This window comes from Ochlerotatus camptorhynchus, unplaced genomic scaffold, assembly GCF_037179485.1.
Source record: "Ochlerotatus camptorhynchus isolate MF236.1 unplaced genomic scaffold, CSIRO-AGI_Acam_v1.1 ptg000459l, whole genome shotgun sequence".
Taxonomy (NCBI): Eukaryota; Metazoa; Arthropoda; class Insecta; order Diptera; family Culicidae; genus Ochlerotatus; species Ochlerotatus camptorhynchus.
In genome coordinates, this window is record NW_027040945.1 from 440880 (window position 1) to 463462 (window position 22583).

Below are 22583 nucleotides of genomic sequence, written 5' to 3' on the forward strand. Positions count from 1 at the left end.
CTAAAAAACGTTTGCAGTTGTGTTGCTAGATAAAAACATCTTCCATTAAAATGTATGTTGAGAAAAGGCGGAACTGTCTGTATACTAACTGTGTTTATCCAGAAATAAAATCTATGAAAAGAACCGATGTTATTTGTATTACATTTTTACATAAGACCTTTTCAATGTTAGTTGATATATATTCTATTTTTTTTTCTCCCCTAGATCGTGACATAGATACCCTAATTTGATCCTTTTACATACAAAGAGATTTTAAAGAATTTTCGGAGCCGGATGAAACAAATCGGAAATAATATATGCTTTATATAGATAGATATATATGTATATATATATATACATTTATTTATTGTTCTGCGATTTTGTCCTCTAATGGACCTCTCATGTCACAACATGCTCGGCGAGTGGCTACTTAACACATGAGCAGCTCAACAGTTGCTGACGAGCTCTACAGTTGCCAAGCTATTCGATGAACATGCTTATTATTACAGGCTTGCTTCCATTTATTTTGCATAAAAAATGTTTTATAGCACCAGTATTGGCCATGTTTCTATTTTGGTCACAATTTTGAGATGTTCAGTTTGTTGGTACAAATCATATTCATCGGTGTACATAAACACCACAAAATACACACATATTGTAATTTAATCGGTTTTCTGAAGTGTGGCCAAAATAGGAACCAATGGCCAATACTGGTGCTACTAGGGGAAGTGCATAACATGTTATAATTATATTTTATATTTGTAAGTTACCAGAAGAGGTTGTAAGCGGCGCCGGTGGTGTAGTGGTAAGCGTGATAATGGTCGCCGGTTCATGAGTTGATGAGTCGATAGGTAGGGTCCAGGTGTAGGAGCTGCCTCCCTGGCGTCGGTAGCATTGGTGCTCAGCACGGAAAACAAGATCGACAGAAAACAAATAGAAGAAAAAAAGAAGATCTTGTAAGAAATGCGTTGTACACATAAAACCTGCCAATGTTGCTTTGAAAGATCACAATCAGCAATTTTCAAATCGCTGTTCGCGAATAATGAAGAATGGGTGAGAGGAAATGATTAAATCGCTTATTGTGACTCTCATAAAGCGAAATTGGCAGGTTTTATGTATTAAACACAAACTTTACTACCTTTTTTGTTGCCTACAAATACAAAATATCATCATAACATCTTATCATTCCATAATCCCATAAAAAATTGTTTTTTGCTAAATGAATGGAAGAAACCCTGTTTATTAACCGAGAGTGGAATCTCTTATACTAGTCAACATTTTTTTGCGCTACACTGATGATCACATATAACTACTTATGGATAATAATTTAGCTTAACTAGAAACTTTCGCTTAGATTATTTTTCCACTAAATTTTTTAAATGATAAAGAAACATGATGTTACGAGAAAAAAAAACATCTGGGAGGTTTTAAGTGTGAACCAACCCCCATCCTTTGCTACGCCACTGAAGAAATCATGGGCAAATCACAACAACTCACTCTACTCCAGTAATAATGCATTGAATACTGAACTGTTTCTCTACCTATATATCATTGGTTTCTTGTAGACGGCTATGGCAAACTTTACAGGTGCCAACAGATGTACGAATCCTTAATTGGAATATGGTTGAATCCAAGTGACAACACTTTCCACAGAACTCTTTTCTACAGTTACGGCATACGTTCTTAGATTCGTATCTACTGAACCTAGAAAAAAGAAAAAAAAAACATGCATACATTAAAAACTTCAAAAATTAACTGGGTTTTTCTTATATTAAAAAAAATTAAAGGGTTGTGTCCTTGACACGACCGCAGTATGACGTAGAACCACACAAAATTGATGTTTTTCATGCATTTTTGACTATTATACTTTATCTTAAAATTTTCAAGTATTTCAACGTTTCATTTATGGTTGACTCAAAACAATTTACACATTTTTCTTGACAAATATCCATGTGAAATTCCACATGATTTTCATTTGACCACACATAAACAGAATCCACTCAGAAGAACACACAAAGATGAATACTAAGATGAAACTGTCGGAAGAAAAACTTTCTATTTTAGTGTCCTCTTTCACGGTCCCTTTCATCCAATGAATACCCCCCGTATTCAAGATAATTTTGTGGTTTTGCTGCCCCTTTGGTATAGAGATGAAATCTCGCCTAACTTTTCAAAAGGTCCTATCTAACATTTAACTCTTTTCGAGAAAAACGAGGTTGAAGATTGACAAAATCTTTTTTGATACTATTTTAAACCAAATCAACTTTTGTCATTTTTAAGACCTTTAATAGTAAAATGCAATAGTAAAATTGAAATTGAAATTATAATCTACCCGTTTCATACATTTTTTTTTCATGTTATATAGGACGTTTTGTTATAATCACAGTTACATAGGTCATTTATGTTTTCAACATTATTTGTTTGTTTTTAAGCATTATGAGTGCATAATTTAAGTTATACGAGTTAAACGAACAATATGAGTATTGGACAATGCATCAACTTTTTTTAACGATATATCGCAACACTGCCCACAGATTGTTTTGGTCGATCGTTGGTGGTCGCGTGAGCTGCATTTTATTTGATAACAGTGTTATTTTAGGGGCTGTTCACTAACTACGTAGACAGCTTTTCGGTATGCTTGACCCCCCCCCCCCTACCCATGCGTAGACAATTGTCCATATAAACATTTTAAAATTTGTATGGGCCGTGGATAATTGTCATTGATAATTGGTTAGGAGAGGTTGTTGAGGGGTGGGGAGATTGTTGTGAAGGGGGAGGGAGAGAGGTTGTTGTGAATGAGGAGGGGGTTTACATCATTACATTTCATCATTGTGGTCACGCCGTGATCCACCTTTAGCTGCTGATTTGGTCCTGCTTACTGCAGGACCAAGTCCGAAGCGACAATGAGCAAACGCATTTTGCCATTTTTTGCCATTTAAATGATCTTTATTTCTTGTGATTGTGTGGTTTACATGTATGAATTTGTTAAGTGACACAGATGCGTCTTTTCAACTTTAGTACATTTGAGATTTTAATTATTATTTACAGTTCCTAGTCCTATCAGGCCTATTTTTGAAGTATGACCACCTTGGTGGGATTGGTTTGATTTGAATTGGAAAAACTTATCAAAGCATGTTCTGATAAATTACATTTTTGTGCAAATTTAGTCTTAATTTCGTTAATTTTGGAATCTATTTTGGCAATGCCTGCCTCTTCATGTAAATTTGTTATTCTAGTGTCGAAAGGACGATCAAGAACCATCCTCAGCACTCTATTCTGAGCTACCTGAATTTTGTTCCTGTGAGTCTGTGCACATGATTCCCACACCGGAGCTGCGTAGAGGATCGCAGGTGCTATGATTTGTTTGTAGACGGCCAGTTTGTTCACCCTTGAGAGGCGGGATCTGCGGCAAATCAGCGCTTACAGACACCTAACCAAGGCGGAGCACTTGACTACGGTTTTCTCCACATGCTAGCGGAATAGGAGCTTTTCGTCAAACAACATCCCGAGATAGGTTACTTCGGCGGACCACTGAACCCTTGTGCCATCCATGATTACAGTACAAGAGGGAGCCGGTTTTAGTTTGGGTGATTGCCGATGGAGGAACATGATTGTTTGTGTTTTGGAAGCATTGATTTTGATTTTCCACGTGGTGGCATAATCAGCAAAAGCGTTAAGGCATCGTTGAAGTTTGTTCGTTATTTCGCGAGGCATCCTTCCTTTGACGGCTATTGCAGTATCATCTGCGAACAGGAAAAACACGCAACCGTCTCCAAGGGGAGGAATGTCAGAAGTGTAAATGCTGTAAAGCAAGGGTCCCAGCAGACTGCCTTGCGGGACTCCTGCTGGGATGGAAAACGTGTCGGAAAGACAACCATTCAACGATACCTTAAACGACCTTTGCTGGAGGTAGCTACGGGTGATTTTAACCAGATGTAATGGAAAGTTGAAGTTACAAAGCTTGTATACAAGCCCATTGTGCCAGACATTATCAAACGCTTTCTCAACGTCTAACAAGGCCATGGATGTGGACTTGGATACAGCTTTGTTACTTCGGATGTTATTCATCACGCGCACTAGCTGGTGATTGGTGGAGTGCCCCTTTCTGAACCCAAACTGTTCCGGAAGTAGAATGTTATTTTCCTCCACAAACTTGAGCAAACGATTGATAATGAGTTTCTCGAACAATTTGCTCAGCGCTGAAAGGAGGCTGATTGGTCTGTAGCTTGAAGCTAGCGTTGGGTCCTTCCCGGGTTTGCGGATAGGTATGATTTTCGCTGTCTTCCAGATACTTGGAAAGTAGTGCAGTTCCAAGCATCTGTTGAAGACAGCAGCCAGCAGAGAGTAAACCTTCATGCTGAGATTTTTCAACACTAGGTTGAATATTCCGTCAAACCCGGGGGCCTTCATGTTTTTGGTGCATTTCAGCGCTGAGCAAATCTGTTCCACTATGATTCTATCCTCCGGAGGGATGGCACAAGGGGAGGAATCAAGGTTGAGTACGCATTGCTCAACCTGAACTTCGAGCGGACTTTGGATGTTAGAGCCAAGCAAGTGCGATTTGGCAATATGCTCACCAATCGCATTTGCTTTCTCCTGAGGGATGATTATGAGCCGATCGTCATAATTTTCATTTTTGAGTGGTGGAATGGGTTTAGGGTGCGTCTTTAAGACCTTGGCAACTTTCCAGAATGGTCTGGAGCGGTCGTCCAGATTCTGGACAAGCCACCCGAAACTTTCGTTCCGGAGTGAGACCACCCGAAAAAAAATAACAACAAAAATACAATAAAAAACAATGTAACAATAAGACGAAAATTATTGTCTTAACAATGATTTATATTGTTACGTCTACAATAAATTTACCTTGATTTATGTTGTACAAAACAGTAAATTTCATGGTAAATGGAAAATTTACAATAAAAAAGGGGGGTTGTTAAGTATCTTAACAATGAAATTTTCGTGATTTCCCCATATAATTTTTTTTCAATAACATTATATATTATTGTTATTTTACTGTTGGTTGGCGAATTTATTGATTAAAAAAAATAACAGTGTACTTTAGAGTGTATGTGTTGGCTTGACAGATCTACTTTATCGACTTTAAAAATAAATCGAAAAAATAAAACATCGCCCCGGGGAGGGAAGGGGGTGGTAATGTCTGTTACGGGTGAGTCCTTTTTTTACTGGTTATGGATTGAGATTCGATCCGGAACTTGTGAGAAATGGAAGCCAACTCCCCTGCACTCGATCTCTCTAGGTCACGTCTCCTTGGTGGTTGAACGTCGTTGATAAGTTAATGCATTCAACTGGAGAGAATCGCCCATGAAAATATGCTTCCACCTGAGAGTGATTTCCTGACATCTTCAAGTGGTGGATTTTTTTATTATTATTGTATGATTAGTGACTGCACGGAAAAGGTCTGCATTAAGCGGGATTTAGATGAGGCAGGAGAGTTGAGTTCAACTCAAACCGATCTGGTCGTAGGCGTTCAATTGACTTGGCAACGAATACAGCCAAACGAACTGTCAAAGCAAGAGCCATACGAGCAGCACCTATCTTGATTACATTGGCAGTGTTGCTGACCCTCTCATAGTCTGCATGCTTCAATCAGATTTATTTTTATTGTTCGTGAAGTAACCCACAATGAAAACACACCAATATTTAATGTAACAACATTTTTATTGTAATAGAATTGTTCATTATTGTTCGTGATCGAATCATGTTAACAATAAAATAAATGAAAAATACAATAAAAATCATTGTAACAACATTTTATTATGTACATTCATTGTACAGCTAGGTAACAGTTTTGCCGTTTTCGGAAGGGTACAACATTATAACAATCATTTTTATTGTCGACAATAAATATTAATGTTAGAGCATTGTTTCCACTGAAAATTTCACTGTAATTTTTTTTTCGGGCATTCTGGAAGCAATCTTCTTGTTCAGATTGGCCATTTCACGTTTCCTCGCTAGATCTCCAGTCCTCTGAAACTGGCGTCTACGAACATTTCTCAGGCGAATTAAGAGTTGGGTGTGGGAATCAATGGCAATAAGCTTACCCCTCACAGGAACTCGTCGGACGCACGCCACGGTTATGGCTTGGTGGAGTCCTTCCAACGCTCGGTCAATGTCCTCCACGGAGTCAAGCGGTGGGTTGTCGATGATGTGCCTGTCTACCACGCGTCCAAACTGGGCCCAGTTTACGCGATGGTAGTCCTTGCGCAGGCTTGGAGCAGGAGCTACGTTGTATCCCAGTTCAGCCACCACCGGTTGATGGTCGGAGCTGAGTTCGTTTAAGGCTACCGGCTTGGACAAGCCGGTATTTGAAAGAAACAGGTCTAGCGTCGATGGGTTGCCTGCCGGTGAGATGAATGTTGGCTCGTCCGAGAACCAAACGGAGTACAGCCCATGCTGCAAATGGTCGAACAGCAGACGACCGTTCTGGTTCTGCTGGTAGTTCCGCCAGGCCTCATGGCGAGCATTCAGATCTCCTCCAACAACGAAGCGCGAACCGGTACGGGTGATGGTGGACAGGTCTTTCTTGAATTTAGCCGCTAGTCCGCTGCTGCCGGCACACTGTCGAGGGCAGTAGACGGCGATGAACTGGATGTATCCAGTCGACGACTCCACCTCCACACCAAGGGCCTCGATGATAGAGGTGCGGATATGGGACAGAGTGTGGTATTTTATTCCTTTCTTGACGACGACCGCAACACCACCTCCCCCCCCCCTGGAGCTGGTGCGATCAAGCCGAATAATGTTGTGGTCAAGCAACCAGAAGCTGTCGCCGGACTTTAGATGGGTCTCGGTTAGAAGGCCCACGTCGATGCTGTGCTTGCGGAGGAAGTCGGCAAGCTCAATCTATTTTGCTCTTACAGAGCAAGCATTTCAGGTGACGATAGTTAGCAGTTTAGACGCCATACTGGATGATGAACTTACCAAGCACCTGGATCTGTTTAGGCTTATTGCGGCACTTACGAAGAGCACCGGACATGTTGACGAAAATTTCCATCAGTTCATCCGCTGAGAACAGATCGGGGTTGTTGTTTTGCGCTGTTGGTTGTCTCCAGAATCCAGGGGGGGATGGAGAGCTTTGGCCAGCAGAATCACCGGAAGCTTCTTGAGGGGGGGGCGGGTTGCACCCGCGAATTTGCTTGCCTTTGCTGGGGAGCACGAAGAGGCGGAAAATCCTCCGTCCTGAATGCTGGGGTTTTGTCCTTCTTGCATCCTGGTTGATTGTTGCTTGACGCCTGCTTTCGGATGCGTTTGAAGTCCTCGCGTTTGGAGCACTGTCTGTCGGAACCATGATGTGCACCACCACAGTTAGCGCATTTTATCGCCACGGCTCCATCCGCAGGGCAGTTGGAAGTGGCGTGTTCTTGAGCGCAGTTGCTGCAGCGTGGCTTGATGTTGCAGTTGCGGGTACCGTGTCCAAAATTGCGGCACCTCATACACTGCGTTACGTCACGATGGCCACCACGGTATGGCTCCCACCGTACGATGATGGAGTAGATCGATCGGATGGCTTGTAGCGCATTGAGCGTCACCGTCCCTTTCTGGAAGTGCACCAGGAAAAGACAATCCGGGTACGTCTTCACCTTTTCGTCTCTCCTTGTCATTCGGAAGACAGCGATTGGGGCAAGCTTGTACCGGTTGATTTCAGCTTCGACCATTTTGGGGTCGAAGTTTGGTAGACCCCTGATGACTACCTTGAAGGGCTTCTCACCGGGGATGTCGTGCGTGAAGAATTCCACCTTGGTATCCTTCAGATATTTCACGGCCACTTCGTACTCCGCTTTTGTTCGGAGCATCACCTTGGTGCCGATCCTGCCGAGCTTAAACTCAGCTGCAACGCCCAGCGATGAAAGATCGCCAATCAGCGTGTTGAGTGGGACTTGCTTCACCACCAGTGGAGGAAGCTTCACTTTTGCTGCACTCGGGCTGGCAGCAGTTTCTTTGTCGACGGCGTCGCCGAAATCACCAATGACGCTGACGTTCGTCGCGGTGGCATCGTCCCGTCCACGCGCACCATCGGACTGGACTTGATTTTTCTTCCTCTTATTTGACCGCTTCACCGTGGCTGAGGTTGTATTCCCTACATCGGTGGGAAGAGTAGCGTACCTATTCGAAATAGGTACACTCAAGCTACCCTCACCGTTCTTCTTCTCCGTTTTCTCTCGGAGCCTGCTCCGGGAGCGCTGTCTTCCCATCACACGAAGCGACCGACACTACTGACGACGCGATTAAACTGCGAATGTTTGGAACAAACTAGAAACTTTAGAACAACTCGACAGAGCGAGCAAAGACCGAACTGTACTGCTAGACGTTCAAGCAGAGAATGCATGAGCAAACGCATGACAGCAGCGCAGTTTTTTTTATGAATGGGGCGGAGCAGAAAGTTTCTTTTGATCAGAATATGTAAAATAGGATGGACTTTGGATGTTAATATAATTGCATATATAGAGGCACCAGATATGTTTCACCGTCAGTTGTGTGTAATTCACCAACTGAATAGCATCGAACACGGCTTTCAAGCAATTTATGTTCAAATTTGAAAGTTTCGGTGTGGGAAGAAATTAAGGAAAAAACTTGTTTTTACTAATAATTGGGGTTTGTTTAAAATTTATTTCCCGGAAAAAAGTGATCGTCAAGGTCCATGTCTTTTTCGGGTTATTGTTGCGGGGTGAGGGGGGTTTGGTTTGGAAAGGTTGTTGATGAGTGGGGTGGGGGGGTTAGGATAGGTTGCTTTGAGAAATTGTTGCGAAGGGGGGAGGGGAGAAATTGTTGTGAAGGGGCAAGGTGATAGGTTGTTGTGAAAGGGGGAGGGGGTTTAAATCATTATTTTTCCTCATTGTGGTCACGCCGTGATCCACCTTTAGCCGCTGATTTGGTCTGCTTACTGCAGGACCAAGTGTCACGCCGTCCGAAGCGAATATGACCAAAAGCATGACAGCAGTGCTGTTTTATATCTTTTCCGGTTCAGAACCTGATAGGATTTCCCGCAGTTTTTTATGAATGGGGCGGAGCACAAAGTTTCTTTTGTACAGAATATGTAAAATAGGATGGACTTTGGATGTTAATATAATTGCATATATAGAGGCACCAGATATGTTTTACAGTCAGTTGTTGGTAATTCATCGAGTATATGTCTCCTATTAAGCAATGTTTTTTTTTGAAAATGTTGGCTCTGCATGTAAAAAATTAATTGTTCATACATTATTAGGGTTTGCTTAAAATTTATTTCCCGAAAATTTCAAAGTCCATGTCTTTTTGAAGTTATTGTTAAGGGGGAGGGGGTTTTACATGCACGTTTTTTCAAGTCTCATCCCTCATTGTGGTGGACACGCCTTGATCCACCTTTGGCAGGTGACTTGGTCCTGCTTGATGCAGGACCTAGTGCCACGCCGTCCGAAGCGGTAATGAGCAGAGGCATGAGAGCAGCGCTGATTTATATCTTTTCAGGTTCAAGCAGAATGATGAGCAACTAAGTGGTATTCGGCTTATTTCATGAAATCAGTGATAAAATTATCATTTGTACATTTTCAAAAGTTTAATTACAGAAAAATTGGAAAAATATTTATTTCAACAGGTTCAGGTGTAACTGGTGTAATATCCTATCGATTGGCGTATTTGGATTTTAATTTCATCTATAAATGACAAAGTTACAAGCGTTCAAAACCTAACACTCCTTCACCACACATATTTTTCGATTTGCACCCCAGTATAGTCGACAAAGACGTAGTTCTACGTCAAAATTTGGACTAAGGAACACAAAGAAAATCATGTTTTCATTCCTGATAAACCCCTTGCTGGAAAACAGTGGCCACATTATGTAATCAAGACGATACGATTTTTTCATACGAAATACGCGTCGTTTCAACTACTCCAGGTCTCTGGCATTGTGAATTGGTCGTATCTTTCCATTCTTTTACCGTAAAACGGGATATCTTTGATAATGCGGGTAACTTTGATAGTATTATGTAAAGATTAAATTTACTCGCTGCGCTTTTTCCAAATAAGTAGCATCACGGAGAACAAATTCGTTAAGTTAAGATAACATTCCTAATAGCTACTTTCACATGGAAAAATATTGTTATTTGAAAGAAACCTATAGTTATTCCAACATTAATTTGACCGTCAACTCAATCATATCTACCTAATAGATTCAACTGTTCATCTTATCCTCAATTCAACTATAACTTTGATCAATTATAACAACCGTCAAATGTAATTTATTGATATAATTTGGTTTCAAGTGATCATCATAAATCCACATACTTTTAACTTGTGATGCGTAGAGCAGGCGGTAAGATAGCTGGCTCTCACGCAGATGAACACGGTTCAAATCTAAGTTGAATGTTCTTGTTCACCTTTTTATGATTTTGCAGTTGTGTTTTTGAGATCGATAAAGAAGCAAAACAAACTTCCTTAATATGTCGATAATGAAGAGCAGTTCGTTTAATGAACATTGTAAAATTTCGCTTTCCTAACAATAGTTTTCTTGAATCAACTAAAACATAGTTGTATTTTGAAGTTTAACGTTTGTTCATCTACTGAAAAATATAGTTGAGCCAACCGAGGAGCCAACTATGGACTATAGTTGTTGCCTTCTATATATAGTCAAATCAACTATATTTCGGGTTATCTCTAAAACAATTGAACAATATAGTTATTTTGACCGGAAAAATAATTGCGTCTGCTATAATTTATTCTCCGTGATTGGTTCCATATTGTAGCTTAGGGTATTTCCGTTGATATCTTATAAAGTTTTTATAAAGTATGTGTTAAATATTTTACAAACCTATTAAAAACAATTTTCATGTTTTTCGCCTGTTTAAAAAAGCACTCAAACCATCACTTATGAAATGTATCTCCGATATAGCCATCACAAATTCAATGTTGTATCACAGACAAACAGACATAACACATTGAATATTTCTCACTGTAAAAAATCGTCGCTAAAACATTATCGCCATCTGTTGAGTACACTGTGGTGGGTAGTACGCTGAACAGATGGCGGTAGTGTGTAAACGTCATAGCAAGGGAATTGACTGTGCGCGCTACAGGTGGCGGTACTACCAACAATCAATACGAAACTAACGATTTTGAATTGGCTCACTACTTGACTAGCCTATTGGTCCCAAGCAAACGATTAACGTACTCCATTCTAGTTGAAATTCTAGTACTACGCAATGTTTGTTTTGATTCGCTATGAAAGTTTGACAGGTAAAATGAGGGGTTATTCGTTTTTCCTATGTTTCGAGGGGTGAATCGATTAGCTTGGGACCGAAAAACAGATGGCGGTAGTGTGTAAACGTCATAGCAAGGGAATTGACTGTGCGCGCTACAGGTGGCGGTACTACGGTACTACCAACTACGATACTTTTAAATTGACCGTTAAATGCTCGTTCGATGATCTACTTGCGAGTGTTATGCCTGTTTGTCTGTGGTTGTATTCTTATTGCTAATGATGTTTTCTGATTATATACTCATTCAAAGTTTCATATTTAAAGAACTAAATTGTTTGAATTTCACCCATTTTTTCAACATTCATCGAGCATTATCAAAGTAACCCCAAATCATAAAGAGTCAAAATTCCTGAAGTGGACCACTGATTTTTCACAAATCATTGGATTCCATTCAAAATACGTCTATATATTGCTCTTACCACGACAAACAATAACCCAAAATATTTCGGCAAAATTCGCATTTAAACAAAAGTTATAAACAATTAAGTTTTTTGGACCCTTTTTCGAAAAAAAATCTTATCTCTAGATCGGGCCAATGAATTTTTCTCCAGTTTTGATATAATCACAAGAAGACATGTTTCTTCCAAAATCACTAAAATTTATTCATCAAAAATGTAATTTGTTTATAATAATTACAATTTTTTTATAAACAAATGCAATTTTTTTTTGGTGTTCCCCGCGCGATACAAGATTGCTTTTTTTTTAGAATTGTTCCCTGACTTTTTTCCCATACAGAACCGTTTCAACATTTTTGTCACCAGTATTGGGAGCCGAGTTATAGCAATTTTTGTAACGCGCCGCACCAAGCGAGTCGCTACGCGCTCTTGGTCCGAACTCGTTTCCTCGTTTCGTCTTTCCCGTGTCTTTCCCGATGCGTGAACGCGCGAGCGGCGTGACGCGGCGCCGTGCGCTTGGTGCAGCGCGTTACAAAAATTGCTATAACTCGGCTCCCAATACTGGTGACAAAAATGTTGAAACGGTTCTGTATGGGAAAAAAGTCAAGGAACAATTCTAAAAAAAAAATCAATCTTGTATCGTGCGGGGAACACCAAAAAATTGCATTTGTTTATAAAAAATTGTAATTATTATAAACAAACTACATTTTTGATGAATAAATTTTAGTGATTTTGGAAGAAACATGTCTTCTTGTGATTATATCAAAACTGGAGATAAATTCATTGGCCCGATCTAGAGATAAGATTTTTTTTCGAAAAAGGGTCCAAAAAACTTAATTGTTTATAACTTTTGTTTAAATGCGCATTTTGCCGAAATATTTTGGGTTATTGTTTGTCGTGGTAAGAGCAATATATAGACGTATTTTGAACGGAATCCAATGATTTGTGAAAAATCAGTGGTCCACTTCAGGAATTTTGACTCAAAGCTGAAGTTCGGTCACAAAACTAAAAAAAATAGTGCAAATGCAATCATTTTTGTTAAACATAATACTAACGAATTTACTCTTGGATCCTCAGTACTTGTTTTAAAAATATAAAATTTGAAAAACATTTATTGTTGTAAAAATTATTTAGAATATACTTTAAAAACTATCAATGTTACCCCGTTTTACGGTATTCAAAATATTGGGTTGGACAAATAATCCTTTGGTTTATTTTTTTCCGTCGATCTTGTTTTCCGTGCTGAGCACCAATGCTACCGACGTGCCAGGAAGGCAGCACCCACACCTGGACCCTACCTATCGACCCATCAACTCATGAACCGGGGACCAACGGCTTTACTTCCCATCCGAAGGAAGGCGTGATCAGAGATGTTATGCCTCAGAACATCCCGACGGCGCCGACTGGGATTGAACCCAGGCCTGCTGGGGTGAGAGGTAATCACGCTTACCACTACACCACTGGCGCCGTTGACAAATAATCGAAGGACAAACATTCTGATGAAAGTTAAAGGGACAAAAGTTCGAAGGACAAATGTTCGAATGAACAAAACGTTGAAGGAATAAAGGACGAAAGCGCGAATTGTAGACCGAACAAAAGGTTGAATGACTGAAAGGTTGCTTCATTTTAAGTGCAAAAAAAATCAAAAGGGCAAACGTTAAACAAGTAATTGACTGAGTAAAGCAAGCACCGACAAACCGAAACTGAAAGATCATACAAATTACAAAGAAATTTCTGATCAAAGCACAAAACTGACATCTACCGCCGTGTTCGCGGAAAATATTTATCCTAGCCACGAACACGCGTACAAAATTTATGAGTTGGTTCGTGTCTAATCTATTTCGGACAATTTATTTTTATCTAGATAAGACATTTCTATGGTTTTGACTGATGGAGTCGCTGCTCATTTGAGTCGGCCGTTATGGATTCTCGATCAAGAGTTAAGTTTCAGTTTCATGTCGGTTTGTCGGTGAGGTAAGTACAGTCGAAATTAAAATATTTAAAATTGATATAGATAATTGTCCAAGCGCATAGCCCCAATTACGGTGGGATCTAAAATCACCCACAAACCGACATGAATGACCAAGGCAAAACAATAGAATTTCTGGCTAAAGCATACTACTGACAACTGGCTCCGTGTTCGCGGGAAATATTTAGCTAAATCATGAACCCGCATGCAAAAGTTATGAATTGGTTCTTGTCTGATCTATTCTGGACAAATTATGTTTATCTAGATCAAAAAATCCTATAGTTTTGACAGTTCGGATCACTGCACATTTAAATCGACCATTTACGATTTTTGGGTCAGAAGTCAGAATTAAGTATCATGCAGAATTGTCGGTGCTAAAACCCTCTTGGCAAGTTCACCACATGTGCTTGTATAGATGATGTCGAAAAGTTGCCTCATATATTGATACACTGAAAGCATTCAAATGGTAGCTCACACTCGAAAAGAGTGTTTGTTTCTACTATGCCACGAAATAGTAGATATAAATACAAATTACTCAATATTTACTACGATATGTTCAAAACTACTATGCATTGGCTAGAAATGCAATGGTAAAACTAACAACATTTTATCGACAATTCAAGCAGCTATTCCTCTTCAAAGTTACCGTTTTCATGGTAGCAGCAACTACCGCTAATGAGATAAAATTGTCTTCTGTCTGCGGATCTACAATTGATATGGTAGAATTAATTGCACAATACCGACAGTTTTTCACTGATAATATTTTCTGATTGAAAATACCATGCTTGTGGTATTTTCCGATTCACACAAAACTTCTGGTTGCAGCCATTTGTAAATATGAAAAATATTGTCTTTCCCATCATCGGACTGGTCAGCAAACATATCGCCACAGGAGTCGAACTTCGGATCAGAAAGTGGCTCCACTTGTCATTTGCGAACACTAGCGCACCTCGCGGTAGAAGGCATCTTCTGCCTGCAGCATGCTATGATAATGTGAGTGCACATAGAAAACCCGTGTGGAACGCTACCATAACACATCGCTTGTTGAGCAGAAAAACGAACCACGTTTTGATTCACCGATTTGTTTGCACTTCCCCTTCTGTTCTGTGATATCGCCTTCTCCAGTTGTGTGTAGAATTCTTCGAAAAAAAAATGAAAATTATTGTGAAAAATCGGTGATTTGCTAGGTAAGTCTGTTAGCTGGAATTTTCAATCTTAATTTATTTGTTTTGTTTCGAATATTGTAGTTGGAAGCAACAATGTAACCTGAATCTGCCGCCCATTATGGCGCATTCAGACGATAGCGTCTCCGATTTACAGCTCATCGCACAAACCAACATCGCAATAAGCGGCACCATTTCAAACACCCACGAACTCTGATGGAGCAGCTCTCGGCTGCTGGAACTTTTTGAAGCTGAAGCCAATGAATCCAATTGCTCTGGAATTAGGACCAGGGAACTGTGCCACGGCAAAGTGAAATTTCCGGAAGATCAACCATAATGAATGTTGCAGGAATTATTGTTTATAATTTAAATTTATAACTAATATTGTTGCTTGTGTTATGGTATATTGTATGGATAAGTAATTTCAATGAATAAAATCTAGATTTTCGATTTGGAAAGTTAAATTTAAAAACAAATTTTAAAACCCTCATAAGTTAAATTGAAAAACAAAACAATAATTACCATGCCATAGTAAAACATCATAGAGCATAGTAAATTCAACAATTATTTAATAGCAGAATGTATCTAAGCCAATGCACATACCCGTAGTAAAAATGATCGCATTCTCAGTTGGAAATACAATAAACTGAGAATGTTTGCTGAACAGTATTTTTGACTACACTTTGTGCTCGTTGTGAACACATGATGTAGTCTGCAAAATAACGTAGGTACGTTACATTTAATTTAAACCACCAATATCCCGAGCAAAGTTCAGCATCAAAATTACAGCAAATTGAAATCAAGTTTTGATATCAACATCAAACTGAAATCATAATTTGATTTCTGTTTACGCAATTTAATACCAAATTTTGTTTTCATTTTGCTGTACATTTGCTCTTCAAAAATATGTTGTTGCGGGTTTGTTTTCACTGGGCAGCACAATTAATCATCAATAAAAAAAAGCGAAATGAGCAATGAAAAATCTCAAATTGGCCACTAAATACTACAGGGGTGCACCAATAAACAAAAAACAAGTTGCAATAGAAATGAAGAAAAAGGCAATAAACAAATAAAAAGCTTCTTTTAATAATTTGAATGTGAGCGGTAAAAATGGCAAAAAGGGCAATAGTAAATAAAATACGCTCAATTATTTAAGGATGAATCTCCACTAAATTAGGAAATTTGAGCACTAAATAACTCACTTTCGTCACCTGCAGTTGAAGATATTTTCCCATAAAAGTGGCAAAATGAGCAATGTCATATTGAATAACCGCAATAAATAAATCTAAAATGTCCCACGCAAAGCGCACAGTTATCACTGTTTTAATCCAATAATGCTGTAAAATCGTGATTATTTCCCCAAGAAAAAAAATGAAAATATCTTTTAAAAACTGAAAAAGTTCCAGGAACCAGGAGATAAATGTATGCTTGAACTTGAGGATGATCCATCGTAAAATATGAATCGTTCTTAAAGAAAAGAAAATAATTCATGCAGGAAAGCAAAAAAATGAGCAATTAAAAACGAACACTGCGCAATATAAAATAAAACAAAATTCCAATGATATTCAGGAAATATTCCTTTAAATTGAAAGTTTATGAGCCAATAACCCAGATCAATTTCCATATGGTATTTTCAAGACAGCGATAAGTAGTGATACTGTGTCTTGGCTAACAAAGTCGATGTCGATAAAGAAGATTAACGAATGTGGGTCTCATTGAAAAAGGTACCATTAAACAAAATCAAAAGAGCACTAAAAACAGCTGTTTGAGCAATATATACGTCACAAAAGAGCACTAGAAAATGCCATTTGAGCAATATAAAGTTAAAAAAAGACACAAAAAGCACAATGAATGTCCCAGGGAAAATTTCAAAAACGCTCAACAAAAAATAAGAAATGAGCAAGAAACGTTTAAAATTAGCACTCTGAAAAATAAATTGAGCATTTTATTGGCCTGAAGGTCACTAAGAACGAAAACAATATCTTTTGAAAACCTGCAAATCTTCATCGAACCATAGACAAACAGACATAACACTCGCATCTTGTACATCTTGTAGATGTGTAAACGTCAAACGCAAGGAAATTAACTATGGGCATCACCGGCGGAGGTGTTATCAACTAACACATATTTAAATTGACCGTTAAATGCGTGTTCGATGTACAAGATGCGAGTGTTATGTCTGTTTGTCTATGGTTCGATGAAGATTTGCAGGTTTTCAAAAGATATTGTTTTCGTTCTTAGTGACCTTCATGGCCAATAAAATGCTCAATTTATTTTTCAGAGGGCTAATTTTATACGTTTCTTGCTCATTTCTTATTTTGGACTCTTAGGTACTGATGCAACATGCAAAAAAATTTTGGCATTGCTGCCGTGTGGCATTTTTTCGCAACTTGTCATGGAAAAGGCCCTATGGGAGGAGTATTGAAACGAAACGCTTTAAAATTTGAGTATACGAAGGGAAAGGTAGGATCTGCAATGTTTAAAACTTGGTCTACGTGGTTTATGGACGGCCCGCAGGTTGAACTGAATGTTGCACCCAGCTTGTAAGTTACTCATAGATTTCATTAGTCACAGCTGCTGTGACTCGATGGAGACACATTGTGAACTACCTTGCGTCTTCATCGTTTCCATGCACGTGTGGTGCATATATTGCGGAACAATAATTTTTTAATTTAAAAAAATTGTATCTCCAAAACTGCTTCTTCGACATCGCTAATTTTTCAAAATGTTATGTAAAATTAAATGATCTTTCAATTAAAAATACTAAAATAAGAAGTTGTTGAAGACCCTCGCAGTGAAAATCAAGAAAAAGCATTTGTAACATATTTTTTTCCTACAAAATCAAATATGTCTGAGTGTTTCATAATTTTTCTTAAAACTACATTAAAACAACTTTCATTTGAAGGGTCAATCGTAAAAATCGGTCAAGAGGTTCAGAAGTTATAAATTTTTGAAAAAAGACATTTTTGAAAAAAAAAATATTTTTTGGACCACCTTAACACGGAAATGGTCACCCTAATGGCGCAATAAAAAAATACGAGTCTAATATTTTTTGATAAGGAAGAACTATACCAATTTTCATGAAATTCTGAGACCCACTATAACTTTTTTCTATGGAATTGCTGTATAGATAGATTGCGCAGTGTTCGTTTTTAATTGCTCATTTTTACTTTCCTGCATGAATTATTTTCTTTTCTTTAAGAACGATTCATATTTTACGATGGATCATCCTCAAGTTCAAGCATACATTTATCTCCTGGTTCCTGGAACTTTTTCAGTTTTTAAAAGATATTTTCATTTTTTTTTCTTGGGGAAATAATCACGATTTTACAGCATAATTGGATTAAAACAGTGATAACTGTGCGCTTTGTGTGGGACATTTTAGATTTATTTATTGCGGTTATTCAATATGACATTGCTCATTTTGCCACTTTTATGGGAAAATATCTTCAACTGCAGGTGACGAAAGTGAGTTATTTAGTGCTCAAATTTCCTAATTTAGTGGAGATTCATCCTTAAACAATTGAGCGTATTTTATTTACTATTGCCCTTTTTGCCATTTTTACCGCTCACATTCAAATTATTAAAAGAAGCTTTTTATTTGTTTATTGCCTTTTTCTTCATTTCTATTGCAACTTGTTTTTTGTTTAATGGTGCACCCCTGTAGTATTTAGTGGCCAATTTGAGATTTTTTATTGCTTGTGCTTTGTTAATTAGGGTACGTATATATTTTAGTCGTTTTCACTGCCCTAGCTACTAGTTTTGTTATCAACAGGAAAAAATGATATCAAATTAAGTTTTCAGTTTGCTCTCACTGATAGCAGAAATAGTTTTCAATGTGATGTCACAGGAAGATTTGTTTGCTCTCAATTTTGATATTTTAACCGTTAAAACGACCAAAACGACAGCAACCTGAGTAATCATTATCAGCGAAATTTAGATTTCAATTTGATCTCAGACTTTGCTCGGTGTTGTAAGGTACACCGGGGCAAGTTGAAATGAGAGGGGAAGTTGAAATAAGTGGGGAAGTTGAAAAGGAAGGCGGTACACAGAAAAAAAAAGTTGTTGTATATTACATCCAAACTGCTGCAACCAGGTCAATCCATCGGTTGTGTAATATAACGTTGTACGATGTACATCGATTTTGCGAACAAAATTACACCCATTGATGTAATATTGTATCTGCTTTTTGCTATTACATCATTATTTCATACATCAGCTTGAATTACATTGATCGATATTACATTTTTTTTTTGCTGTGTATCTAATAGCGGGAGTGAATAATCACTGTTTTTATTTTTAACCCAGTAGTTTGCGATAGCACGCAATGCATCTCACCATGAAAACAATAAATATTCACTTCCGTTTGACAATACGCTATCCATTTAAACTTCCATACGCATTTATACTTGCCCCGGTGTACCTTATATACAGACTGTATGTAAGGGTACACCGATATGTGACCACTTTTTTCTATAGGTCGATAATGTTTAGATACCGAACAACACTGAAATCCGTACACCTGGCTGAATATGTTTAGTTTTATGAATTAAAATAAAGTGACACACCACTATTTTGCCTGATTTTTTGTCAGTTTTAACTGAAAAAAATGAAGAGTAACCCTCGACTATTATTTCAGATTGTAAAAGGGAAGAGTTGATCAAGAGTTTATTATTTGAATAACGGCTCCGTTAAGCTACTGCAAATGAGCCTGGACAAATAAAGGAAATATTAAAAAAAAAAAATTGTATAGCTCAAAATGATGTGTAAGCGACTATGTTGCGTGACGGTATAACGTTTTGCACTTCTCAACTTCACTACTCAAAAACTACTCACCAAAACGTAACGAGCGACTCAAATAAGAAACTCTTGATCAATTCGTATTAAAAATTTAGCGCACTTTCCAAATCTGCAATAATCTTTAGGGGTTACTTTTCATTTTATTAATTGTAATACAAAATCTTAAAAAAAAACAGAAAAAAACCGTTGTAACGTCACGTAGAGTGTGTCAATTAAAAAATATGTACTGTTGAAAATAATAGCGGGCACCGATCTTCCAGTAAGGCAAATAAAACGCTTAGTTAATATATTTACCACGTGCTACAACACTGTAATATTTATAAAATTAAAATACACATTACAATACTTACAACTTCGGTGTTTTCTCGCATTGGAATAGCCAACAGAGCGATTTGCTCTTCCAATGCGCCCGTGCTGTCGCTTGCTTTCACTGATCTATTGTGACTGTAATCATTGACAGCACGGGCGTGTTCAAGAAAACCCCGAAGAAAGACAAACAAACACACAACAATATCACACATTTCTTCAAGGGGTTCGTCGAGCGGTTGCATGCGCAACATGTACAATTCCTAACTCTTTTGTTTACCTGGATTTTGTTTACGGCAAGAATAAGAGAGAATCCTATGGAATTAAAATAATGTATGTCCGTCGTTATTGTCAATTGGTTGTGTCGTTAGCAATTTACTAAGGCTCTGAACCATTTGGTGGATTATTTTAACTTTTGGTTAAAATTTGACAGATGGAAAGTTATCGATTAACCCTGCTATCCGAGCGTGGTTACTTCTGACAGACAAGAAGTTAAATTTTGACAACCTTGGCTAAGTTCTGCTCGAAAACCGGTCGATCGACAGCACAGGGATTTTCGAACATAGAAAATAACTTTCGAAATGTCACTTTTAACCACGAGTTAAATTTAACTCGGCAAATGGTTCACAGCCTAAGACTCTGAACCATTTGGTGGATTTTTTTTTAGCTTTTCGTTAAAATTTGACAGGTGGAAAGTTATTGATTAACCCTGCTATCCGAGCTTGGTTATTTCTGACAGACAAGAAGTTAAATTTTGACAACTGTCTGTCAGAAATAACCACGCTCGGATAGCAGGGTTAATCAATAAGTTTCCATCTGTCAAATTTTAACCAAAAGTTAAAAAAATCCACCAAATGGTTCAGAGCCTAAGAAAACAGCCTTAATTAAAAACAGCTATAAAGTGCTTTTTAGGATTTTTTTTCAATTTCATTGACAGAGATCTATTGAAAAGTTAAGTGTTAAGTGGACCTAAGTGGTCAATAAAATTGCATTTATTTATCAAAATTATAACTGTACGGATTTTGATTCTATTTTTGCGGTTGATTCTAAATCTGAACACCTATGCAGTGGTTTTAATAATTCACCTTTATAAAACACTACTCTGCATAACATGAAAGTGGATAAAGTCAAATAGACACATGAAGATAGCGGCGCCGGTGGTGTAGTGGTAAGCGTGATTACCTCTCACCCCAGTAGGCCTGGGTTCAATCCCAGTCAGCGCCGTGAGTGAGCCAAAAAATCTCTGATCACGGGGAAGTAAAACCGTTGGTCTCCGGTTCATGAGTTTGATGGGTCGATAGGTAGGGTCCAGGTATGGGAGCTGCCTCCCTGGCGTCGGTAGCATTGGTGCTCAGCACTAAAAACAAGATAGACGGAAAACAAACCAAAGGAAAAAACAAAAAGACACATGAAGATGTTTAGACCGGTTTTGCAATGATGGTCGAAAATCTTTTTGGGAAGTATAGATTGATATTATCATTTCGTACATTATCATAAGAAATTCCATGTTAAATTGGTAATTTTAAAAAAGAGGTGCCCTTCCAGCGTTTACGGTTGAGATGGAAGGTACGATCATGCAGAGGGTGCTTTCGATGGCCGCGGCACGATTTGATGTAGGTGAAAGGTATTAGGTGTGTAAGGTGTGTAATTAAAAATGGCCTCCCCTATCCTTATTCATGTTTTTATCTATACATTGCGAGTCTTTTATCTCAAATCCTCCCCAAAATACAGTGATTTAAAACTGTACGGATTTTGATTCAAGCACAGCTCAGTGTACGGATTTAAAAGCCATACATTTTATAGAAGTATTTCAAATAGTTCTAAGTAATTCTATAATTCAGTAATGTCAAATAATAATAAAACATAGGAAAAACTATAGGAACGAAGTGCGATACAAGGCATATTATTAGATAATCATTTTATTTTTAAAATTAATGATTCTCTTGTGCTTAGGTGTATGGATTTCAGTCCCGCACGGTAATGGGATTTAATATTATATGTTTTTTTCTTTATATTCTACTCACCGAACATGACATCCATTACATCGATCGCGGACTCCTGGTTTCATCCAACTGTCCGATAATACTTTACCTGGTTGATCCGCTACACTCCAAGAAAAGATTCTACCACGCGCATCGCCTGTAAAATGCATATCGTAATATGTTTCATATAGGAGCAAAAAGTGACAGGATAGTTACCGACAAAAACCGTCCGGTGATCTTTGGATATTGCCAAAGAGGTAATGCTTGCAGGTTCCACATTACCCTTTAGATCATATGCAGTGTGCATACTTAATTTGGTACGGAATATCAATTGACGATGCCAACGGAATGATTTCTTTGACTTATGTAAATCCTCTTTACCTGGTTCGCGAATCATCGAGTCGTACTTATCTAGGTGACGATCAATTGATACGGCCTTAACATTCGAGCCAATCTTGCAGGTTGATATTATAGGTGTGTTGTGCGAATCTTCTAGGTTGTTTACAGAAAGTTGATTACTGTCATGTAATGTGTATTGTTCATATATGTTGCTTGTGGAGGATGACCTAACGACAGCTCCTAATAAATTGCACAAAGGTGTGATTATATGAAGAGATGAGTGTCAGCAAACTAGACTCAGTATATTATTTGTATTTCTAATTATGTAACTTATGTTTAGGAGGGATTCATGCAAAACAAAATGACGATTAATAAAAAAATAAGAAAACAAACATTAC

At 38.1% G+C, this 22583-nt stretch overlaps 1 protein-coding gene across 1 annotated transcript in view; it reads right to left on the reverse strand.

Moving 5' to 3' along the window:
- Nucleotides 1-335: 335 nt before the first annotated feature.
- LOC135712159 (WD repeat and FYVE domain-containing protein 3-like) overlaps nt 336-22583 on the reverse strand; it is an 89593-nt gene continuing 67345 nt past the window's right edge. The window contains exons 11-13 of the mRNA XM_065235124.1: nt 22063-22425; nt 21889-22003; nt 336-1683 (exon numbers count right to left, since the gene is read on the reverse strand). Of these exons, the coding sequence (XP_065091196.1) occupies nt 1521-1683; nt 21889-22003; nt 22063-22425 (641 nt within the window). The 3' untranslated portion in view covers nt 336-1520. The remainder of the gene's footprint in view (nt 1684-21888; nt 22004-22062; nt 22426-22583) is intronic.